We start from the raw sequence: 25,833 nt of genomic DNA, 5'->3' as shown, positions 1-25,833 counted from the left end.
TCTTATTTGTATTTGATTATTTTCATATATACTTGTGATAGCTTTTAGGATATTATTTGGTATTTGTCTTTCTTTTAATATGTTAAATAATATGTTTCTTTTAACTTTGTCAAATACTTTTTCAAAGTCAATAAATGCAATATGTGTTTCTGAATTGTATTCTCTTCTTTTCTCTATTATTAATTTTAGGCAAAAGGCCGGGTCTATACATGATCGTCCTTTTCTAAATCCATTCTGTACTTCTAAAATAAAGTTTTGGAATATTTCATTAGTTTGCTATTTAAGATTCTGCTATATATTTTGTAACAGGAATTTAGTACACTGATACCTCTATAGTTTTTAGGGTCATCTCTATTAGCTTTTTTAAAGATAGGAATCACAATTGCTTTTTTTCCATTCTATTGGGGGGATACCAGTTGAATAAATTTTATTTAGAAATAATAAGAGTCTTTCTTTGAATCTAGTTCCTGCATATTTATATAGTTCTGAACCTAGTTTATCTTCTCCAGGTGATTTTCTGTTTCTTGTTTCTTTCAGGCTGATTTCTAATTCTTCTTTAGTTATTTCCTTTTCATTTTCATTAATTGTTTGCCAGTTGTCTTTTTTAAAATATTTGTCTGTCCACAATTCTGTGTAGTAATTTAGAAATTCTTCTGATTTAAATTCAGTGTTTAATTTTATGTTTTCTTTGGTATCTGCATTTAAGTGTTTCAAAATTTTATATACATTGGGACTTATTTTATATAAATCATTTTCTAAATTAGAAACAAATTTGTTCCATGATTCTGTATTTCTTTCTCTGACTTTTCTTTTTAGCGATGGCTCTTATTCTTTTTCTTATTCTATATTCTATTTCATCTTCTAATCTTTTACTGCTTAACCATTTGTGATAGGCTTCTTTTTGATTATTTCTTTCATTGTATCATCCCAGATCTTCAGTTTTTTTCCTTTTATTGAATTTTTTGGTCTTTCCTAAGCTTTCATTTGCTTCTGCATTTAGTATCGTTTTTATATTAAGCAATTGTATTTCTATTTCTTCATTTTGTTTTATTTTGTCTAGATATTGGTTAATTCTTTGTTCATATAGCCATTGTACATTTGTGTCATTCAATAGTCTAGTTTTATAAACAAATGTTTCAATTTTTCTTTCTGTTCTTGTTACTTGTAGCCATTTAGGTGGTAATCTTAATTTTATTTTAACAAGGAAGTGGTCACTGCTTATTTCATATCCTCTGTGAACTCTAACATCTAGTGAAAATTTTGATGTCTTTTCATTTAGTATAAAGTAATCTAATATTGATTTCCATTCTCTTGCTGCCCAAATATATTTATGTATGTCTTTATGTTTATAGAAGGAATTCATTATTTTTAGGTTATTATAAACTACAAAGTCAATCAATTTTTTACCATTCCTGTTTAGAGTATGTTCTCCATGTATTCCTATATTATTATTATTAATTTTCGTGTTTCCAGTTCTTGCATTTAAGTCTCCTGCTAAAATTACGTAATCATTATTATTTATTTTATTATATATGTTTTGTAGCTGATTATAAAAATCAATATTATCTTGTTCTCTTCCCTCTTCTGGGGCATATAAACCAATTATTGTTAAATAGCCTCTATCTGTTTTTATTCTAGCTTCTATTATTCTTTCATTCCATAATTTTATAATATTTTAACTGTTTTGAAATGGAGTAATGAATCCAAATCATGACTCCTGCTTGTGCTCTTTGGTCTCTGTCAACTCCACTGTATATCACATTATACTGTGGAGTTGACACTGTATATTAAAATTTTCAGTTCTCATGGTTCCTTTTAATTTCTTTTTTGTTTCAGTTATTACTGCTATTTTAAAATTTCTTTCATTTAATAATTGGTCTAATTCTATTTCTTTATATGCTATTCCTCTTACATTCCAGTTTGCTACGTGTATTATATTTTGTCGTTTCCATTTTTGTTTTACCTTTTCCATTCCAGGATCGTTTCCTATAGATTCAATCCGATTATCTTTTTCAGTCAGCTTACTAGTAGAATTATGTTCTCCATGTCAGGGGACTAGCCTGATGATGGAATAGTTCAGTGGTAAGGCTGCTACCTTAAGGCTTCTGAACTAGCCTTCTTCCAAATTTAAACCCATAGAAGGAATAGGAATAATAAAGGAAGAATAATAATAATAATTCTTGCCCTCTTACATACTCAGCAACATGTGCTATATGGGTTGCAACCTTATTTTGTGGACCGTTAACGATAATAGTGTGTATTGCATCTTCAAAGATTTTCGCTACAATATTGAAGTGGGAAAGAGTAGATTATAGAAGAATTACAGTAAGGTTTATAGAGAGGGCATAGTTGTAAGGCCAGAAATGAAAATACCCCATAGCCCTCGAGTACTCTGATAGCATAGGTGTCATAAAATAAGAAGAGCTGGCTAATAAGACCTTATAGGAAAGATTAAAGTAAGTGAATCTACCTCAAAGAAGTAGAAGGAGAGGAGATAGATCCAGCTAGGGGTCCATGGGAGTGCTGCTTCCCTTACAATCAAGATGATTTCCCCTTATGGTCCTGTTGGTCCACGGTCCTTATTCAGTATATTCGGACCATCCCACCATATATGCACGCACGCACCCGCGCACACACACATGGTGGGCACTCTGATCTGCCACCAGGGACGCACTCTCTAGGGGTTACAGGGTTTCCCGATATATATATATATGTGTGTGTGTGTGTGTGTGTGTAGAAAGTTTTTTACCTTGGGTATAATATACGTTAAAGATACCAAGCTATTTTAAATATACACCTGGTTTTAATCCATTTCCCAAGTAAGCAAACAGACAAGTAAGTCAAGTTTGCGCCTGCAAGTAGTGCAAGTCTCGGTGACCCGCACGTAGTGCAAGTTTTAGGCAACTCGTGGTAAAGGTGGAACAAGCTCTGATCACTATTCTTGGTATTTACCCTTAATGCAAAGCACATCTCCTGGAGGAGATATATGATGCTATGCATTAAAGGCAAGGGGGCCACAACCCTGACTGGTTTCGACCTTTATTGAGGTCTCATCAGTGGGAGCCAGGCTTAGAAATACCAAGGTTTAAGTAATACACAGCTTAAAGTTACCATAAGGTGTTTGATCTTATTAAATAAAAATCTCAGGATGAGAGATAGATGTAGAAAGTTTTTTACCTTGGGTATAATATGCATTAAAGATATCAAGCTATTTTAAATATAAACCTGGTTTTAATCCATTTCCCAAGTAAGCAAACAGACAAGTAAGTCAAGTTTGCGACTGCAAGTAGTGCAAGTCTTAGGCAACTCGTAGTAAAGGTGGAACAAGCTCTCTCTCATCCTGAGATTTTTATTTAATAAAGTCAAAGCACCTTATGGTAACTTGTTTTGGTAAAATATTTATAAGCTTTGTATTACTTAAACCTTGGTATTTCTAAGGCTTGCTCCCACTGATGAGACCTCAATAAAAGTCTAAACCGGTCTGGGTTGTGGCCCCTTGCCTTTAATGCATAGCATCATACATCTTCTCCAGGAGATGTGCCTTGCATTAAGGGTAAATACCAAGAATAGTGATCAGAGCTTGTTCCACCTTTACCACGAGTTGCCTAAGACTTGCACTACTTGCAGGCACAAACACGACTTACTTATCTGTTTGCTTACTTGGGAAATGGATTAAAACCAGGTTTATATTCAAAATAGCTTGGTATCTTTAATACACACACACACACACACACACACACACACACACACACACACACACACACACACACACACACACACACACACACACACACACACACACACACACACACACATTAAAAGTAGCTTTGAAAAAAATTCCTGATAGTTTTGTTTTCAGAAATTTTTACATGTATGAGAACTGTGATTTAATTAAAATTGATGCAAACTTTTTATAGTCAAGTATGTGTGTGTGTCTGCGCTAAAGCTATAAATTATGCTTGCCAAGAAATTATGATCTTCTTTAATGTTGTAAGTTTTTTCATTTGGTTATACTATAAATTAAAGTTGCCAAGAAATTATATTCATAGTTTAAAGAAATAATATTAATTCATGAAGTATCTTCATCTATGAGCTGCTTGTATATAGAGGCTAATGACTTCATATAAATTGTCTTAGTATTCATAATGCAAAACACAAACCTTTCAGATATGTGTAATGCAATGCATTATCGGAAGGGCCACTGCCCAAACTGATTTTGAGCTTTATTGAAGTATCATTAATGGGAGCCAGACCCAGAAGAGATACCAAGGTTGAAGTAATGCAGATGTCGTATGTTATCTGTATACAAGTAGTCAAAAGGTGTCGCACCTTATTAAAATACTCTTGATTAGAGATAGATGTTGCAAGTTTTTTTACTTGGCAGTTGATATTAAGACAGTTGACGTGAAGTCATTAGCCTCTGTGTACAAGTAGCCAAGTTGTGAAGATGCTTCACATGCAACTTTATCCAAGATTACACTTGGATAAAGGATTAAACCAAGAATATAATTTTGGCATCTTTAATTTATTCTTGTTTAATCCTTTTATTGTGCAGCTTTCTTGTAAAGAATTTATTACTTTTATGCCTTATGCACTTTTCTTCTTTAAAGGGAAAGTGCAATCTCAAGAAGACAGTTTCATAAGCTTTTTTTTTTCATCCCCTTTAATAATATCCCACATGTGAAGTTGTTCAGCTTATAGTATACTAATCCATGAATGGGCAAAAAGGCAAGGAGAAAGAACTTTGAAGACCTTTAGATTATATGCTTTACAATTACAAGAAGAATTCCTGAGGTTAGTAATAGAGGGAATCGTTACAGAAAAATATGTTTTTTAATTTTAGAGTCGAACAGTAAAGAGGTGTTGAGCAGCTGCTGAATGTGTTTTAACAAATTTAGATGATTAAGTGATTAATTAAATGTAATTGCAGATTAAGCGTTCTACAGTAATCTCTCAGTTATTTGATCTTGAAAGGACCAAACTGTCAATTAACTGACTCCTGAATTTCTAAGTGTTTCACCTGACTGTGGTACAGCACCCATGTAATGGTACCGCAGTTTACCAACTCTTCATTTATCCAACTGGCAACTTGATTTCTCGTTGTAGTCAGATAATTGAAGGATTATTTGTAAATTAACTTTGCAATTCAACAAAATGCTTATTAAGCAATGATCAACTTTTTGTATAACTGATAGTTTTATTACTGCATGTATCATTATTTATCACTTGTAGTATGGATGTTTTAATCCTATTATGCTTGTAGATTGAGTTTACCTTGATTGTAGTCTTTGATTCCCCCTTTTTTTTTACCTTTGGTAAGTAAAACAAAAGATGAGTTGACTAAAATTCTTTAATTCTTTGCATTTTCAGGATTGCTTTTTAAAAACAGAGAATAAAGTATATTCTGTTATGAGATGAATATATTGCTTCCCTCTTGATCTTTGAGGATAATTAAGTTTGAATATAGCAGGTAAATTAGTAAGATATTTTTCTTTTTCATTTCATCTCAACATAATTTTTGTTTGTTTTTAAGAACTTATTAAATTGCTAGTCATCAGTTTAATTTTTTAGGTGGTTAGAATATTTTATATGTATGCATAATTTTACTGTATGCATAATTTTTGTAATTTTAACTTATTTGCTTTCAATGTATGCAGTATATATATTTTTCATTATCAAGTTCTTTATTTTTCGCTATCATAAAGAAGTCATTTCCCATTCTATATAAATGACAAATGCTTTGGTACAGGTATATTCTTACAGCATATTCTGAGGTTGCTCAAGAAATATTGAGCATTACCCCCCTGCCTTTCCCCCCCATTCATGAATGGGTTGTTATTATTATTATGGCACTATCCAACATTTGTGCAGTATTTATCGTACTTTGCTTTGAACTCATTCACAGTCATGGACCCACCGCAGATTCTGGCAACCTATTCACTCATTCATCACTTTCCAAGCAAAAAACCTAGTTCTGACACCCTTGCTACACTCTTACTCAGTTTCTAAGGATTGCCTCTAGTTCTCCCACCACTAGTTCTGAAAAATTTCCTGTGAATTAATCTTCTTAAAAACCCTTCCGTAATTTGTATGTCTCAATAATATTAGTCATATTACCCCTTTTCCCCTTGTCAACCAGTTTCTATAACCTACAAATATCCAACCTGTTCTCATAAGGTTCATTCCATAGACCTGCTACCATCTTGGTCACTTGCCTCTGGATCCTCTCCACCTGTCTTTTTCTTTATTGCCAAGAAACCTGGTGACCAGATTTGCATGCAGTAGTCAAGATGGAGTCTTATCAAGGCTCAATAAAGAAGAATAATAACCTGCTTCTCTCTGCGCATCAAAGTATTCTTCAGTAACCAAGTAATCTGATGAGCTACTTTTGCCATGTGCCCTCTGAACTTTAACTCCTGTCTATTAACACTCCCAAGTCTCTGGCTTTGTCTATTTCCTGGAGTACAGTTTCGCTAATGTGGTATACAGCTGGTAATCTTTTCACCCCAAAATACATAACCCTACACTTTGCCACATTAAACTGACATCCATTCTCCTTTGCTCAGACTGCCACTCTCTCTACCCAAATCATCCAGCAAAATTTTAACATCATATGTATTAACTATTGCTCTACTCAACTTTGCATCATTGGCAAACATCTGAACAGTTCCTCTCAGATCCTTTCCTATATCATTAATGTACAAATTAAACTTTAGTGGTTCAAGAACAGAGCCCTGTGGCATGCCACTAGTCACAGGCCTTCTTCTGGGCTCTACTCATGAATAAACTACTCTCTGATATCTCTCCATCAACCATCCTCTTATCCACCTCACCAACCCTATATCCATTCCCATGTGCTGCAGTTTACGGATTAGAATTCCATGTGGTATCCTGTGGAAGGCTTTTATCAAGTCCAGCAGTATCACTATAAACCCATTACCTTTATCCAACTCGGTTGTCACTGTATTATAAAATGTGAGCAAGTTACTGAGGCATCACCTACCCCTCACAAAACCATGTTGCCCCATACAGTTTCCCATTTCCATCTACTTATAGTATATTAGTACTCTGGGTAGAATAAGGATTTGTTACTTTTATTTATTTTTTATACATAATCATAATCAGTAGAACAGATACATTGCATCAGAAGAATCATAGAAAGTTCACGTGATAAAAACTTACCACTCATTTTAACTCGTCTAGACTTCAAAAATGTTTTTGACTCCATTAATAGAGAAGCAATGTTTAAAATACTCAGCTTCTATGGTCTACCCTCAAAACTCATACAAGCAATCTCAGCACCTTATAAAGATTACACTGCTACAATATTCTTTAAAACAGAAACATCTGAATCCTTTCCGGTGACAACAGGAGTCCTGCAAGGTGATGTATTAGCACCTTATTTGTTTTTAGCATTCTTGGACTACATCTTCCGGACCATCAACACAGAAGATCTTGGTTTTAACATTAGAACATCCACCCACACCATGCAAATAACTGATCTTAGCTTTGCTGATGATGTTGTACTTATTAACACAGAACCAACAAATGTACAAAAACATCTCAGACTACTAGAGGCACAGGCTAAACTTATTGGTCTGCAGATCAACATCCAACAGTCCAAAGTATTCTCAATAGGTTGTGAAAACTTTATACTTCATATCAACAATAAACCCTTAGAAAGAGGAAAGGACTTTCAATACCTTGGATTGTACATCAGCAATACAGAAAATGATATTAGAAAACGTAAACAGTTGGCTCTAGTCTTCCATAACAAACTCCACCCCATCTGGAAATCATCATTAATATCATTAAAGACAAAATTAAGACTATACCATGCAACCAGTAGATCCATCTTCTTGTATGGTTCTTAAACCTGGACAATAAGCACCAAGAAACTACAGATCTAAGTAACTCCTTTGGAATCACATGTCTCAGACTGATCCTTGAATACGCTTGGATGGCATAGTTAGTGGAATAGGTCACTAACTCTGCTGTGCTAAATCTGGCTAAGCAAGAACCACTTGTCAATATAGTAAAAGAAACTACAACTCAGATGGCTTGGGCATCAACTCAGACATCCTGAAGTCTCACCCTTTTTGGAATCGCTCATCCTGTACAAACCAGAAGATGGCAATTGCAGTAGAGGAAGACCATGCAAACAATTTTGGCAATACATATGTGAAACCATCAGTAGGCTGAACTGTAAAACTCCACCTGACATCTAGCAGTTAGCTCAAGATAGAGAGAGACTTGGAAGACCATAATTTGCAATATTTAATTTTTAATATAAATCTCTTTTCCCTTTTCACGTCATATCATATTGTGAATAAACTATGATGACATAATCTGGAACCCTACTTTATACTAAATGTGGAACTTTCTCAGGCCACTTTAGTCTCTACTAAGAATAATAGCGGTCTCTCACCAGGTGATGAAATTCATCTTTTACCTAAAGAAAGTCATCAACATCCATGTCCACAATGGATGTGAACCTACAGCCTGTTGGAGAGTAGTTTTTAGCTGATCAGGCTAGTTATAGCCTATACAAAACTCATTCTTTAAGATTTTTTTTTATATTCATACCACACACGAGAGGCTGAAAAACTCATAAGTATATTATTGGTGACTTGTGTAAGAGGTGCAGATGAGAATTTAGAAAGAAGTTTATTGTATTTTTCTTGATGAGTTGCAGGTTGTAGTATTTTGGGAATATTTAGTGAGGAGGGATGTATCAAAGGATTGAGGTCGATGGAAAAAAAATAGGAAGAGGAGAAGCAGGTTGAGGGTGTGTGTGTGTGTGCATGCTTACACATGTGCAGTTGCACTGAAAAGGGATGCAGGGCAGCTGCTACTCTTGTTTTAATAGGCCCAGTGGAAAGCATAGGATGATAGTTGCAAATTCAGCAGAGTAGTGATGTAAGTACCTGTAAAACAGACACAGTCTGAAACATTGCATCTGTGAGATAGGGGTTGAAGTGAGTCTGTAAGGGAAGGAATTATTTATTAGCTGAATTGCTCTACTCTGGATAGCATTGAGAAAATTCTATACAAATTAGCAAAAGGTACCAATTTGTATAGAATTGGTACCTTGGTTGGTGAAAAACAGCATATTTAGCAGAAGAGAATGCCTATCCTCAGCATCCCCAAAAACGGTAGTTTTTGGGATGCTGAGGAAGCAACTGATGTGATGTGATTTTGCCTGGAGAGAATGGAATTAAATGTTGTTCCAAGCAGAGAAGTCTGATCCTGTCTGGTGATTTGCATATTAGCGAAAGTAAAGGTAGGTGAGCTGTAAGATTCCTTTTGTGAGAGAGAAGGCAAGACTGCATCTTGATGGCATTGAGGGGGACCAGATTGCCTTTGCCCCATTGAAGAATGGTATGGCAATCAATGTTTATGGCACTAGTTGAAGATGATTTTGAAGGTTGGGATGTCTGACCACTGCATAGTTTATGAAATGAGTAGGATGGATGGAGAGTACTATCATCAGCAAAGCTGTGGATGTAATTAGTGCTGATTGAGAGTAGGTAATTTATGTATAGTTGAAAGAGGGTGGGGTGATAGAACAACTGTGAAACACTCAATTGTTGGTGAAGTGTTGAGAGAAAGCTGCCTGTCCAGTTACACAGGGTAGTAGGTCTACCAAATGATAAACTTCTTAGCAAGCCTCGATTAAATGTGATCAAACACCCTAGAAATGCCAAATGCAATATGTTTTTTCTGATCATGATGTGTCTTGAATGGTGGACTCAATGTTTGTGGTTGCTGATTAACTGGTGGACCTCTAGGTAACAGAGAAGTTGGTTGTTATAATTTTCTTCATTATTTTGGAGAGGGTTGAGGTGATGGCAATTGGTCAGTAGTTTGATGGTAGACCTCTATATTTTGGAATAGGCTGGATATACGATTCCTTTCACATTTTACAATAAACTTCTTAGCAAGCCTCGATTAAATGTGATCAAACACTCTGGAAATGTCAAATGCAACATGTTTTTTCTGATCATGATACATCCTGTGCTAAGATGTCAGCCATGTGTCTTGAATGGTGGACTCAATGTTTGTGGTTGCTGATTAACTGGTGGACCTCTAGGTAATGGAGAAGTTGGTTGTTATAATTTTCTTCATTATTTTGGAGAGGGTTGAGGTGATGGCAATTGGTCAGTAGTTTGATGGTAGACCTCTATATTTTGGAATAGGCTGGATATACGATTCCTTTCACATTTTGGAATAATGGCCAGCTAATTATAGAAGATTGTGGAGATGATACAGGACATGTGCTGTCCTTAGCCCTGGAACACACTTATTGCATACAATTGTACATATGACATCAGGGCCAGAAGACTTTTTAGCATCTAAGTTGTTTAGTATTCTTGTGATGTATTTTGGCCAAAAAAAACAACAGGAGGCATATGGTGCTCAGATTCTGGTATGGTAGGAGCTAATGTGGTATGGACTTCTATGCAGGAATTGGAGGAAAAGAGTAGTAATGTCACTCAGTCAGCTTTATCTTTCAGTGCTGTAACAGTGGTGCCTTCTAGATGTGTGAGAGTTTCTGGGACAGAAGTTAGCCTCACCAAGGGACCAGAAGGAGAGCTTCCATTTGGACTCTATAGGATATCTAAGTGAGTACTTGAAGTTACATGTAAGTGAGCCCTTTAACTTGAATAATATTGAATATAGACAGTAAGTAAATTAACTTAGTAATATACTTGGAGTAGGCTGTTGCAAAAATTAACCATTATTTCTTAGTATGCAGCTGTGGCAGATATGTAGCAAGCAAGTTATCACCGAGAAATGTCTGTTTTTCTAATTTTCCATTCTGTTAAAATGTACTATTTTAAATGAACTTTACCTGATATTTTTTGAATATTACTAATGCTAAGCCTTCCTAATGTGATTTTATTATTGATTTTGCTTTCACTTGCCTAACTTTACTAAAAAGATTAATATTAATAATCTCTTATAATAATTAATAATTATACAATAATTATTATTGATATTAAATGATAATGTTAATAAAATATTCAAAATATTAAAATGAAATATTAATTAATATGTTCATCATCATCAAATTCCTGTCATGTATCCTCAAGGGGGGGGGGTGTACAGGATATGATAGTACTACATGAAAAATTTACGTCATTACTAACTTGCTATCTACAATTTTCCTCCAAATCAGTTTGTTACTTGTCAAGACTCCAGCATTATCAGATCTTATATTTCTATCGTCTAAGACACTTTGTACCATATCAATCCACCTATATTTTGGTCTTCCTCTGGGTCATTTTCCTGTCAGCCTGGCAGAGAACACTTGTTTTGCTAATCTTTCCTCGCCTATTCTGTTTAAGTGCCCATACCACATGAGATTAGCTCTGCTAATGCATTCCTGGATGCTGAACAACGTCAAGTTCTTTCCTAATATCCTCGTTTTTTTAATATGATATTGCCATTGATGCCATCTAATTCTTTTCCTCTAATCTTTCATGCCTCTAATCTTTCTCGGGACTCTTATCTGTGGTCTCTAGTCTTTTATCAACTGTTTTACTTCTGACCCAGCTCTCAGATCCATAAGTTAAAACTGGTTTGAACACTGTCTTGTATACAGCTAATTTAGTGTTTTGGCTAATTTCTCTCTTATTCCATGTAAATTTATTCAGCTGACTTCCTACCATACCAGCTTTGTTGATTCTGTTGTCTATTTCCATATTTAATTTACCATCTTCACTAAAAATCGTGCCTAAGTAACGGAAATGTTTTAACGTGTTCCACAGGTTCTCCGTTCACAACGAATTGACATTTTCAACGATTCAGCCTATTTTCATCGTCTTTGTCTTTTTAATGTTCACCTTCATACCATATCTATTACAACAGTTATTCAATTTAGTCAGGGAATCTTGCAAACTTGTAGCTGATTTATTTAGAAGTATAACATCGTCTGCATAAAGCAAAGAGCTGACATTAACATCTCCAATTCTGATATCATGTTTAATACCACTTTCCTTCATAATGTGATCCATATAGATAATGAATAACAGAGGGGATAATGTACATCCTTGTCTCACACCAGTTTTAACATTAAACCATCTTCCTGTACTTCCTTCAATTCTAACTGCTGACTTACAACTCAAATAAAGACTAAGTATTGCTTGATATAATGCCCCATTGACACCATATAACTGTAGCATATTGAATAGCTTCTCTCTTGGCACCTTGTCATATGCCTTTTCCAGATCGACAAAACTTAAATACAGTTCTTTGTTATATTCCCATGATTTCTGAAGTATTTGTCGTAAAGTGAAGATCTGATCCTGACAGCCTCTATTTGGCCTGAATCCAGCTTGTTCTTCACCAAGCTTTTCTTCCACAATTCTTCTCAACCATTTCTCAAGTATACTTGCGTAAATCTTACCAGGAACACTCGATAGGGAAATACCTCTGTAATTTTCACATTCCATTTTATTTCCCTTTTTGTATATGGGTACTATGAGAGCTCTACTCCAAACATTGGGAATTCGTCCCTCTGTTCTGGCCTTCTGAACTATGCGGTGCAGCCACTGTAAGACTTTTATACCACCATGCATAAGCATTTCTGGTCGAATATCATCTACTTCAGCTGCCTTTTCACATTTCAAGCCTTTGATGGCTTTTTCTACTTCAAGTATTGATGTGTATTCCTGACTGTACGCCTGTTGAGTGTTTTTCACCACTGTGCTATCACTGCTTGTTTCATTTAGAAATTTTTCGAAGTAATTACTCCATACTTCAAGGATATCTTTTTCTCCCATTTTCATGTCACCTTTATCATCTTCAACTCCTTTTACAGCACGCTTTCCTCCATTTCTAAGCTTCTTCAACAATTTCCAGAACATCTTACCACCTTCTTGATATTTATTTTCTATGTTCTTGCCAAAGTCCTCCCATGACTTTTGTTTAGCCAGTTTTGCACTGTGTTTAGCTTTCTTACATTTGTCTCTGTTATCTCTAAGAGCACAATTAATATATTATATTAATTAATTATTAAATTAATACTACTAGCAATTATGTGGGCTGGATCCTGCAGGGAGAAATCTACTTGTCATTCCTATGCTTATAACTTCCTCATGGAAACTTTCTGGAATAAAGTGGGAAAGTTAAATCCTGCCATGAGCATGGATGCTTGTCATTATCCCACTTACTCTGTGTGGAAAGGAATTCTGCAACCCTACCACTTCTGCTAGCAGGTGCTTCACTCCCAAAACCTTATATGGTACAGTAGTGACCATATGGCATTCTGACATCAAATGTGAATAACTAACAAACTAAAGCTAATTATTAATGCTTTGATTACCATTTATACACCGTAATACCTCAGTTGTGTATTCACTATCAGTGGTGGCTCTTTCTTTTTTTGATTTATTTTTTATTAAACATTTATCATTCTATTCATTTGCCAAGGACAAATAAAAGGCTGGCATTCGATGTTCCATTAATTATAATTAAGGACATTTGCAAATTAAAAAAGAAAAAAATTTCATTAAATAGAAATTGATTTTAGTCTTTTATCTCAAATTTTATATTAAAATGTTTAGTAAATTAATCCCAGGCATATAGACATATTTTTATGAAAATATGGAGAAAAGAAAACGCTAATAATAATGGCAAGTGGCTGCTAGATTAATGTTCGGAACAAATTTACATGCATAGAAGACAAGAAGAAAGAAAAGAAGTCTTAAGTATATCATTAAGTGGTATTTCTGGAGTGTGTGTGTGTGTGTGTGTGTGTGTGTGTGTGTGTGTGTGTGTGTGTGTGTGTGTGTGTGTGTGTGTGCAGTACTGTATTTGTCAAATATAAGTCATCCTTGCATATATCTTGCACCCAGGATTTTACTTATCCAACTGGTAACTTGATTTCTCATTGTAGTCAGATAATTGAAGGATTATTTGTAAATTAACTTTGCAATTCAACAAAATGCTTATTAAGCAATGATCAACTTCTTGTATAACTGATAGTTTTGTTACTGCATGTATCATTATTTATCACTTGTAGTATGGATGTTTTAATCCTATTATGCTTGTAGAGTGAGTTTACCTTGATTGTAGTCTTTGATTCCCCCTTTTTTTTACCTTTGGTAAGTAAAACAAAAGATGAGTTGACTAAAATTCTTTAATTCTTTGCATTTTCAGGATTGCTTTTTAAAAACAGAGAATAAAGTGTATTCTGTTATGAGATGAATATATTGCTTCCCTCTTGATCTTTGAGGATAATTAAGTTTGAATATAGCAGGTAAATTAGTAAGATATTTTTCTTTTTCATTTCATCTCAACATAATTTTTGTTTGTTTTTAAGAACTTATTAAATTGCTAGTCATCAGTTTAATTTTTTAGGTGGTTAGAATATTTTATATGTATGCATAATTTTACTGTATGCATAATTTTTGTAATTTTAACTTATTTGCTTTCAATGTATGCAGTATATATATTTTTCATTATCAAGTTCTTTATTTTTCGCTATCATAAAGAAGTCATTTCCCATTCTATATAAATGACAAATGCTTTGGTACAGGTATATTCTTACAGCATATTCTGAGGTTGCTCAAGAAATATTGAGCATTACCCCCCCTGCCTTTCCCCCCATTCATGAATGGGTTGTTATTATTATTATGGCACTATCCAACATTTGTGCAGTATTTATCGTACTTTGCTTTGAATTCATTCACAGTCATGGACCCACCACAGATTCTGGCAACCTATTCCACTCATTCATCACTTTCCAAGCAAAAAACCTAGTTCTGACACCCTTGCTACACTCTTACTCAGTTTCTAAGGATGGCCTCTAGTTCTCCCACCACTAGTTCTGAAAAATTTCCTCTGAATTAATCTTCTTAAAAACCCTTCAGTAATTTGTATGTCTCAATAATATTAATCATATTACCCCTTTTCCCCTTGTCAACAAGTTTCTATAACCTACAAATATTCAACCTGTTCTTATAAGGTTCTCATAAGGAAAGCATTAATTAAAGCATTTCCTATATTTTCCTTTCAGCAAATTACATTGTCATCAAGGATCACAAAAACAATGATATGTGTATGCAGGCACTAACACTGGGAAAATGATTCTGAAGAAAGGCAAACAAAGTTGGGCCTAGAGAGCATGCCCTAGTGGGCTAAATTGAGTAGTCTTATCTGTTTGGCTCAAGATTTGAGGATGAGTGGCTTCCCAAATTTGGGGTAGTCTCATGCACTCAAATATGCCGAAGTTTGGAAAGTTTTTCAGGACTGAGGCAGATTTGAGGAATAGCCTCTCATATTTATATTTGCTACTGTGTAATATAAGGGTGGTTTGAAAAGTTCTTTGCCTCAACCATAGATGGCAACACTATTGGCAAGAGATTTTTTTTTTTTTTTAAGGTGGTACATCATAAGCATCCATGTGAAATGCAAGTCATTCTATCAAGTAGTTTGTTTTATACAGCTGTCTGAAGCAAAAGTGTTGTCTGTATCCCTTGAATGGATGAAATTGAGTATTGTGCAGTTATAAAATTCTTAATAAGTTTGACGCCAAAAGAAATTCATTTGAAGTTCATAAAAGTTTATGGGCACTCTTCTCTTTCGTTTTCGACAATTAAGAAATGGGATGCCAAGTTTAAACATAGCTGTACCGTACCAGCCTTGAAGATGATCCATGTGAAGGACGTCCAAAAAGTGTAACAACACCAGAAATCATTGATCAAGTGCACTATATGGTATTGGATGACTGGCGAGTCAAAGTGCGTGAAATTGCTAAGACTATAGACATTTCAAAAGAACATGTAAGATATATTTTGCATGAAGAATTACAAATGAAAAAGCTTTGCACAAGATGGGTGCTGCACTTGCTCACAGCAGATCAAAAACGCACTGGCATGAAAATCTCCGAACAGTGCTTGGTGTGTTTTAACAAGAGTGGTCTTCTTTCAGTGTACCCTATGGTGGGCGTCCAAAGCATGGTCAACAAGTTTTGAGTGTCTGTAATGGTGGAAATGGATGTACTCACTGATGAAGCACTTATCCTCAGATCTTCAGCCAAACAGCCACGACCACCGAGTTTAGTCCACTATTGGATGCCATTTAGGACTCTGGGCTCAACTGTAGCAGAACCATATTACAGTATTGTTCTGCCACTGATATGGTAGTTTGATATGGTATAATCAAACAGCATCTACAATGAAAGATTAGAATACAAGCATTAAGAATCAAAAATGGCAGGAAATCCGGGATTTTTTTTTTTTTTTTTTTTATTATTTTTATTGCATCTCCATGGAGTCTGGAGACTTAGGGAGACCCAAATAAACCATTTTACACTTAAATCCTATCATACCTCTCTTTGAATCTATTCATTGTCAGGGAAATCACAACCAATTCTGGCAATATATTCCACTCCACTTACTCACCACTCTCCACGTAAAAAATCTGGTCCAGACACCCCCTACTAATCAAACTCTTACACAACTTTCACAGATGGCCCCCTAGTTCTCTGTTTGTTACATATTGAAAAATTTCACTTACATTAATTTTATAAAACCCCTTTATCTTGAAATTTTCTATCATGTCCCCTATTTTTCCCCTATCAACTGAACACAAACCTTCCCTATTCTCATAAGGGGGTATTCCACACTTGTCACCATCTTGGTCACTTGTCTCTGAATCCTTTCTACCACCTCCTGGACCCCAAGAAATTCAGGTGACCAAATCTGTGTGTAGTAGTTAAGATGTGGCCGAATCATAGCCTTATAAAGAGGGATAATAACTTTCCTTCACTAACTTATCCAATACTTTAACAACCACTCCTGATATATTAATTGGTCTGTAGTTTGTTACCTCTGTCTTGGAGCCACCTTTTTATAATGGTGTACTATCTTACCCACTTTCCACTCCCTTTGGACCCCTTCAAGAGCTGAGACTAAGATTGAACAACTTCATCAGAGGCTGTGCCAATTCTCTTGCATAATCGTACAGTACACAGGCTGATATGCTATCCAGTCCCATTGCTGTGTTCACATTCATATTTTTTAATATTCTGAACACCTGTTCATCTACCTCAATTTTGACATGTGGCTCTGTAACATCAACTTTAAAATCTCCACCTGGATGATACACCTTTGCAAAATTATCACTTAGCAACTCAACTTTCTTTTGGCTCAGTCACCTTCCTATGAGCATCGTTTAAAGTCATCCTGCCATAGTCATTTTTCTTGTTACTTGCTACATGACGGAAAAACTCTTTTGGGTTTACTTTTGGCCTGTTTAGCTAATCCTCTCTCATAGTTTGATTTGGGTTTTCTTACTTGCACATAGTGCAAGTAAGAAAACCTTTATTAATACTTAAGAAAATCGCTGATCACTTTATTCATTATGTTCCTTCCACAATTTTTTCTTTTTTTGCAGCTGTTACTTTTTATTCCTACTCATCCATTTATTTCCAACTTGGTTTATCCATCTGACCTTTGGTATGCAGTATGATACTGCTACTCTCAAACAATCTCTGACCACTTGCCATGCACTACTGACATTCTTTCCTTGTAGCTTCTAAAGTCATGGCTGTTCTGAGATGACCCTTGGGTCTCTCATAATCAACAGTCTTATAGTTGAATGTAAACCCCCTTCTTTCAAACCCATTGTCCTCTCTATAACATGTTGTTTCATGTAATTATCCCTTATCAGCTGTATAAATCCCACTTCAATCTTGCCATGCTCCCTTCCTGTCACTTCCATTCACTGTCCCCATAGTTAAAGTCTCCCATAATAATTGTTTGGCCTACACTTATTGACCAAGAATTCCATGTTTGGCAACTTCCCAGAACACTTCATGGTAACTCTCCCCAATTGGATGCAGAGTGTTTATCCTTCGTTATGGATATATCTTCTGATGCTATTATGAGATCCAATACTCTCAAACCCATTGTCCTCTCTATAACATGTTGTTTCATGTAATTATCCCTTATCAACTGTATAAATCCCACTTCAATCTTGCTATGCTCCCTTCCTGTCACTTCCAGTCACTGTCCCCATAGTTAAAGTCTCCCATAATAATTGTTTGGCCTACACTCATTGTGCTAAGTTGCCAATACATGGCATGTACATCTTTCTGTGGACCCTGTGGTCTATAGCAGCACCTAATGACATATTTTGTCCTACTTGTCTCTGTTTCACAAACAGCCTGAAATGAACCTTCTCCACCAGACCTAAAATCCTCTAACTTCTAATTTGTTTGGTTATAATTTAGCTATCATCAGCAATACCCTACCTACTGTCCTGTTTCCTCTATCCTGCCTGAAAATACAATGCTCTTTACATTCTATTCCTGTAAGTATATCATTTTTTTCAGCCAACTAGGTCTCAGTGATGCCTATAATTTTTGGCCAAGTCGAACTGATGAATGCTAAAAACTCCTCACCATTATTCCTGATATGTCTTGCATTTCAGCATCTCTTTGTACCCATAGTTATCCTTGTGTAATGCCATTACCAAGCCATTCAAATCGGAAACTTGTGAAATCCTATTTGGTATTGCATAATCATTACTGTACACATGCTCATTTATCACAGAGGTGGCCAGACACATACTTGATTTCATCCTCCCTAGTATCTCTAGTTTCCCTGGTTTTGCACTACCACACTCTCACTAAACAGCACTTTCTCCAAACAGCTAACTCCAAAACCATTGAAATGTAGTCCATCAGGCATATATAAGTCCTTTCGTCCATCAAACTCACCCCATACATCAACAAACTGCACGCCATTCCTCTTGCACAATCTTCCCATTCACTCATTGGCAATCATGGCCCTTCTTCCGAGTTCTGTCCTATCATACCCAGGCAGCAATATTTACTTTTTTTACTCTTCATTTTTGCTTCTTCTAGCAACTCTTTCATATCTTCTCTCATTGCATATATCTAACTTTTCAAATCATTTGTGCCTGCCAAAACAATTAATTAATTTCCTTCTTTTTTCTGCATACTTAGAGCTTCACTAACATCCCTTATCTTTGCACCTGGAAAAACATGCTTTTGTCACTTTCTCATTAAGTATTATACCTTTTATCATTGAATTGCCATAGAATACTATCACTTTACTCCCAGTTTCTCGCAGTTTTATGCTTTCCAGATTTACTTTTTCATTCTTTTTCTTCTGTGCCACATGTAGTCGTTTCTTCAGTCACTGTAGCTCATGTTTTTTCCCTGTGAAGGAGTCCATGTAAGTGTGCAGTTTCTTTTCGCACTGGGATCTCCTCATCAACATTATTACTTTCAACTACTTCCTTCTAACTCACATTCGTATTTATGCACTATCATTCAAAGCTTCTGCTAACCCAATGCTGTCTTATATTCATAATACCAGTCTCCTTCTTTCACTCCCAACACAAAATTTCCTACAAATACTCTCACCATTCTCCATCTCATACCATAAACTATTCACTCTCAGCAGTGAATACATTAAACACACAATAGGGATAAGACCATTGGTAAGAATTAGGAGTTTTCAGAAGATGAAATCCATAGATATTGCAGATAGTAAACCAATTTGTAAGAAAGTTTTGGATCAGAAAGTAGTTAAGAAATATCGTGTTAAGAATCTGGTGGATAAAATTGATGATTTTTTTTTTATTACTTGTGTTTTTGCTTATTTTAATGATATTTTGTGTCTCCCATGGATTTAAAGTGAAAGATGATCTGGTAAACATGACCACTTTGGAAAGTGATATTTTAAACAACTGCAGATTGTTCTTTTTAGGAAAAGCTGAATGTTGTTTTTTTTTCTTTTTTCCTAAGTATAGTCGGCAGAAAAGATCAGTAGACAGAAAGGAAAGTAGTGAGTGGGTTTGAATTTGGATATGAATCAGTGATGGCCAATTTCTGCTTGTATTTTAATATTGTTTGAGGAAAGAAGCATACAAATTGGCAAGTTTTCAGTTTAATTTGACAATTCATGTGCATTAGAAAGATTCTGATATGTGATCCTATTTTTGTTCAGGTCATCATCTATTCTTTAGGTTGACTGGAATTTATTTAGACTGAAAGCATTTTGGATCTGATTATTATTATTATTACTTTTATTTTAATGGCTAATATAGCCTACTTTGGTTTTGGAGCGTCCCCTTTTTTTACAGTGTCATTGGCTCTTTACCCAAAATTCTAGGGCATCACTGAAGGGTTATAAAACTAATATATGAAGAATAAAAATAGGAGCAATTTTGGACATACCTTTTTGGATGTTGTTTTCTGTCTCCTTATTCTGGTGATGTGCCTTCATATGCTGTTAAGCTGTTAAAGGAAGGGGAGTTTTTTTAGGCAAGTGGAGTAAAGCAATGTGGGGAAATTATTTGGAAAAATCTGTTTTTTTTAATATGTATAATAATATTATTAAGGGTGGGTAGAGAGCATTTTGGGAGGGGGGATGAGAGAAGGATCTGAAGATAGAAAATTTTTTTGTGGGGGGGGGGAGAAAGAGGAAGGATTTAAGGGAAAAAGTCAGGGGTGGGAGTGACCGGCTGTGAGCCTTTTTGATAACCGCTATCTTCGGAACTCGTGGGAGAAGTGGATGCTATGTCATGTCGGTTAGGTGATTCTGTCTTTGGTGTACTTGTGTTGTCTCCTATTGGTCAGAGTTGTGCCTATTTTTATGTTGTGGAGCTTCCAATTCTCAGAGATTATGTAGGGTCGGTAGATGTTTATTGAGTTTTCGTCACATTTTATGGCTATTGTTTCCGATATTCTGAGCATTGTTTCGTTGTCTTGTATGTCTAATATTATGGCCTTGTCAATTTGTGGGGTATGTCTTTGTTCAAGGGCGTGGACTGCTATCTCAGTTTTTCTTGTACTTTGTATCCTGTTTTTCTTTTGGTTATTGCGTTTTTTATTGTTTAAATGTTCTGGAATAGGGGTGTTACAGTCACAGAAGTGTTCTTGTAGTCTTGTCAATAAAGACCTGATGGTGGAACCTGCGTAGGTGACATCACAGTCTTTTTGGCAGGGAAATTTGTAAACTACGTTGTGGTGTTCTAAGATTTCTTTGTGTGTGTGTGTGTGTGTGTGTGAGGTTTTGTAGGTTTTAGAAGTGTTGCCAATTTTTGGTTTGTGGTGAACACCAGTTTATAGTCAGTGTGTTTGAAAATGTATTTAGGCTTTATATGTGTTCTGGATGTATGGCAGTTTGATAATTTTTTGTTTTAGGAAGTTTGTTCTGGTTGTTGGGTAGTTTTGGCTGTTTTATTCTTTATATAATAATAATACCTATTATTATTACTTAAAAAAAAGGGGGGGGGTTATAACAGGAGTACCAAAAACACATTAAACTCATTTGTTGCAATTACTTTTAAAAGCCTTTAATTATTATACAAGCCTGATGCATATATACATCCATAATTACATGGATGTGAAGTGTCCATTGAAGTCAATAGAACTTTTGGATATTATAGAAAAAATGTATGGATATGAAGAGTATATTTTTGATATATTTGATCCATGTGGCAAGTTGAGTGGTTCAATTAGTTAAGGGCAAATAACAAAAGTTTATCTTTTTTTCTTTAGTATGATATGCAAAGTGTTGTATGATTTAAAATATTTCTTTTAAATGGAGTATTATTACTTTCTAACAGTATCTTTACAAAATAGCAAATTTTCAAAAATCTGCATTGGATATTTTGAAGGGGATGAGACACAAAAAGATCGCAATGGGTTCAAAGACGGATCTCTTGGAACTCGCTCGGCATCTTAGGCAAGAGTATTTATTTGTCACATCAGAAAGACAGCATTTGCAGAACTTGAATGAGAAAGTGGGTATTTTCAATTAAAAAAATTGATAAATCCAGTTTTTATAAAATGCCATTTTTCATGATTTTGTTAAATTTGTCATGTATTTAATTTCTTGTCTTGTTTAAAACTAAGAAATGAGATTAATTTAAACCAAGTACAGGTAACCCTCGTATAACGTGGTTTCTATATAACACGATCTACAAATTGTAGTAACCCTTATTCAACGCAGTACTTATACAACGTGGTTTCAATATAACACATCTACAAATTGTAGTAACCCTTTATCTTTTCATATATTTTTCACTGCGCAACCTGCAAATCAAATTTATCTTCATTAAATATGTGTCCGCCTGTATCGTGCATGTAGTTATAAGTAGCGAATTTATATTAGGGGAAATATCCTAAAATAGCACGCATGTACGTCAATTTACTATATAAAGTGTTTATTGTTGAAAATTGTCTTCATTTTCTCTCAGGAAAGCACATTCAAAATCATGAGCATGTTAATCTCAAGCTGTATATTTTCTGGTGAGTTACATACATAATTAATATGTAATGCTTTTTTTATGTAAAAAATTTATTTTTATGGTAATGGCCACTAAAACTGCAACAAAAGAGAAAAAACCAACATTGAAAAGAAAATTAATTTCTCTTGAAGAAAAAATTAAAATCTTGGATAGGTTGAAAAATGGAGAAAAACCAGGAGTTGTTGTAGGGACTTTGAATTTAAATGAATCAACAATTCGAACAATCAAACAAAATGAACATAAAATCCGAGAAAGTGTTATTGCTGGGTCAACAGTAAGTGCAAAGTGCATTGCTCGTGAACATGATATTCTAATAGAAAAAATGAGAAATCTCTAATGATTTGGATAGAAGATAGCATTCAAAAGAAAATTCTTTTGGATGGATAGCTCTGAAAGTTTATCAACATTTAAAAGAACTTGATGAAGATTCTTCAGAAGAAAGCTTTCAGCATTGATTTTGTGTCAGTAAGGGTTGGTTCGAAAACTTTAAAAGCGGATTTCTTTACATAATCTTAAAATCCAGGGAGAATCAGCATCAGTGGACGTAGAAGCTGCTGAAAACAAAATTAGTGAATTAATTGATGGGGAAACAGAAATGAGGAGGAAGTGGTACAATTAATAGATGACATCGAACCAAGTGGTAGTGAAAGTTCTGCTGAAGATTGTGATGAATCTGTTAAAGAATTCAGTTTAAAGAAATTAGCAGAGGGATTGGACTTGACAAGAAAGTTAGGAAGTTATTTTATGGATAATAATCCCTCAATGGAGCACTCCTGAAAATTACGAGACAATTGGATATTTTTTTATCTCCATATTATGAATAAAAAAATTGCAGCATAGTGGTAAGCAGGGTCTTATTACTGACTTCTTGATAACTAAACCACCTGAAATATGTCATGAGAATTATTCAAGTAATGTACAAGTGATTTCAAGTGATGACTATGTCCAGCCACTTGTAAATAAACATCCACGAAATGTTATTTTTGAAGACAATGATGACAATTAAAATGTGCAGTTTATTTTATTTTGCCTAAAACATTTATGCATTATGTGCAATGAAATTTACATGCAATTAGTAATTTTTATAATTTTGTACTATGTATTTGTTTCATAGTTTGTATGTTTTCTTAACTTATATGAATTACCTGAATTAAAATATATTTAAGACATGGTATGATAAATGGGGTGCTTTAGGGTCAAAGCTGTATAACTGAGAGGAGACCTCCAAATGGCCTTTAAAGGAATGTGGAGAACCGACCAGGGCTTCTGACCTAATGTCCAATCCTCACCTTCTTGTGGTGCACCCTGTTGGGTATCTACCTGGATACCGAACGAACGTGAATGAGCTGGCAATTTGGGATTTAGCCGACCGAATTGTATTCCTATTTCTTAAACCAATATAGAAAAAAACGATGGTACAACATGACAAAATTTCATACCGACTGGGAGTGTCGCTTGGTCAGTATGAAATAAACAAGGCCCCCATTGTTTTCGCCAGGGAACCAGGGCGAACAGCGAAAAGTCAGCTACTGGAATAAATCTGAAAACACACCCCAACTCAACATCACCAGAGTTAAAGATCGGTACTATCAGCATAAGAAGCCTGAATGGCAAAGAAATGGAGCTAGCTGAAAAATTAGATAAGTACCAGATCGACATAATAGAGGTGACTGAAACAAAAAAGACAAAAACTGGTGAGATCTTTCTGAGCAATAAATACAAAATGTTATATTCAGGCAATGACAATCAAGGAAAAAAAGGAGTAGCCATAGTATTCAACACAAAATACGAGGCTAATCTTCTTGAATGGCAGGCAGTCGCAAGTGATTTGGGCAAATATGAGAATGGGGAACTGGACAATGAGACTTATTTATGCCTATGGTCCCACAGAAGGTTCTACTAAGGTAGAAGTGGAGGAATATTTTGATGCTTTAGAAAAAGCAATTGACACAATGAAAAAGGAAAAGTTGGTCCTTGTTGGGGATCTAAATAGCAGAGTAGGGAATGATTATCAGACATACAAAAATATTTTGGGAAAATTTGGAAAAAGAGCAAAGCTAATAATAATGGCAGATACCTGTTGGATTTCTGCTTAGGACATGGACTGGTTATTACTAACACCATGTTCCAACATAAAAATATGCACAAATTCACATGGAGAGAAGAGGCAAGGAATAAGAAAAGTCTCATTGACTATGTTATTGTTGATAATGATGTTTTCTCCCTGGTGCAGGACACCACAGTGTACAAAGGATTTGAAATTGGAAGCGATTACTATTTAGTCTTGAGCAGGATAAAATTGAATTTCATATTGAAAAGAATAACATGTAAGAAAGTTTTAAAGCGAATAAAAGTTGAGCAGCTCTCAGATGTGAACTGTTGACTACAATACACAAAGATTATTGAAGAAAAAATCAAAGAGTTTGAGAACAGGAACCAAACCTTGGAGATTCAGTGGCAAGCCTTGAAGAAAACCCTGATTGATTCAGCCAGAGAGGCATGTGGTGAGGTTGTCTGCAAGGATAGAAAAATCAGAACTTCATGGTGGACACAGGAAGTTAAAGAGGCAGTGAAGGAAAAGAAGAAAGCCTATCAAAGTTCCTGGCTAATAAGTCAGCTTTTGCTCTTAGATACAGAGACAAATGTAAGAAAGTGAAACACTATGTAAAACTAGCTAAACAAAAGTCATGGGAGGACTTTGACAAGAACATAGATAATAAATATCAAGAAGGTGGTAAGATGTTCTGGAAATTGTCGAAGAAGCTTAGGAATGGAGGAAAGCGTGCTGTGAAAGGAATTAGAGATGATAAAGGTGACATGAAAACAGGAGAAAAAGATATCCTTGAAGTATGGAGTAATTACTTACGAAAAATTTCTAAATGAAACAAGCAGTGATAGCACAGTGGTAAAAAACACTCAACAGGCATACTGTCAGGAATACATATCCATACTTGAAGTAGAAAAAGCCATCAAAGGTTTGAAATGTGGAAAGGCAGCAGGAATAGATGATATTCGACCAGAAATGCTGAAGTATGGTGGTATAAAAGTCTGAATGTGAGAATTACAGAGCTATCTCTCTACTGAGTATTCCTGGCAAGATCTATGCAAGTATGCTTGAGAAACGGTTGAGAAGAATTGTGGAAGAAAAGCTTGGTGAAGAACAAGCTGGATTCAGGCCAAATACAGGCTGTCAGGATCAGATCTTCACTTTACGACAGATAGTTGAGAAAGCATGGGAATATAAGAAAGATCTGTATTTAAGTTTTGTCGATCTGGAAAAGGCATATGACAAGGTGCCAAGAGAGAACCTATTCAATATGCTACAGTTATATGGTGTCAGTGGGGCATTATATCAAGCAATACTTAATCTTTATTTGAGTTATAAGTCAGCAGTTAGAATTGATGGAAGTACAGGAAGATGGTTTAATGTTAAATCTGGTGTGAGACAAGGATGTACATTATCCCCTCTGTTATTCATTATCTATATGGATCATATTATGAAGGAAAGTGGTATTAAACATGATATCAGAATTG

At 35.1% G+C, this 25,833-nt stretch overlaps 1 protein-coding gene across 3 annotated transcripts in view; it reads left to right on the top strand.

The window, feature by feature from the left end:
- The window catches only part of Gapvd1 (GTPase activating protein and VPS9 domains 1), a 475,307-nt gene that overhangs the window by 19,335 nt on the left and 430,139 nt on the right, over positions 1–25,833 (top strand). Inside the window, exons 2-5 of one of the 3 annotated variants that reach the window (XM_090406247.1) lie at positions 5,371–5,470; positions 10,518–10,625; positions 14,167–14,266; positions 21,667–21,792. In XM_090406247.1, the coding sequence (XP_090262373.1) occupies positions 21,670–21,792 (123 nt within the window). In that variant the 5' untranslated portion in view covers positions 5,371–5,470; positions 10,518–10,625; positions 14,167–14,266; positions 21,667–21,669. Of the gene's footprint in view, positions 1–5,370; positions 5,471–10,517; positions 10,626–14,166; positions 14,267–21,631; positions 21,793–25,833 lie in introns of all 3 variants that reach the window. The other 2 variants (XM_090406248.1, XM_090406249.1) reach the window with 2 other exon arrangements.

This window comes from Typopeltis vanoorti, chromosome 16, assembly GCF_054136105.1.
Source record: "Typopeltis vanoorti isolate ZY-2024b chromosome 16, IOZ_Tvanoo_1.0, whole genome shotgun sequence".
NCBI lineage: Eukaryota > Metazoa > Arthropoda > Arachnida > Uropygi > Thelyphonidae > Typopeltis > Typopeltis vanoorti.
This window is presented reverse-complemented; position numbering and strand designations above follow the sequence as displayed.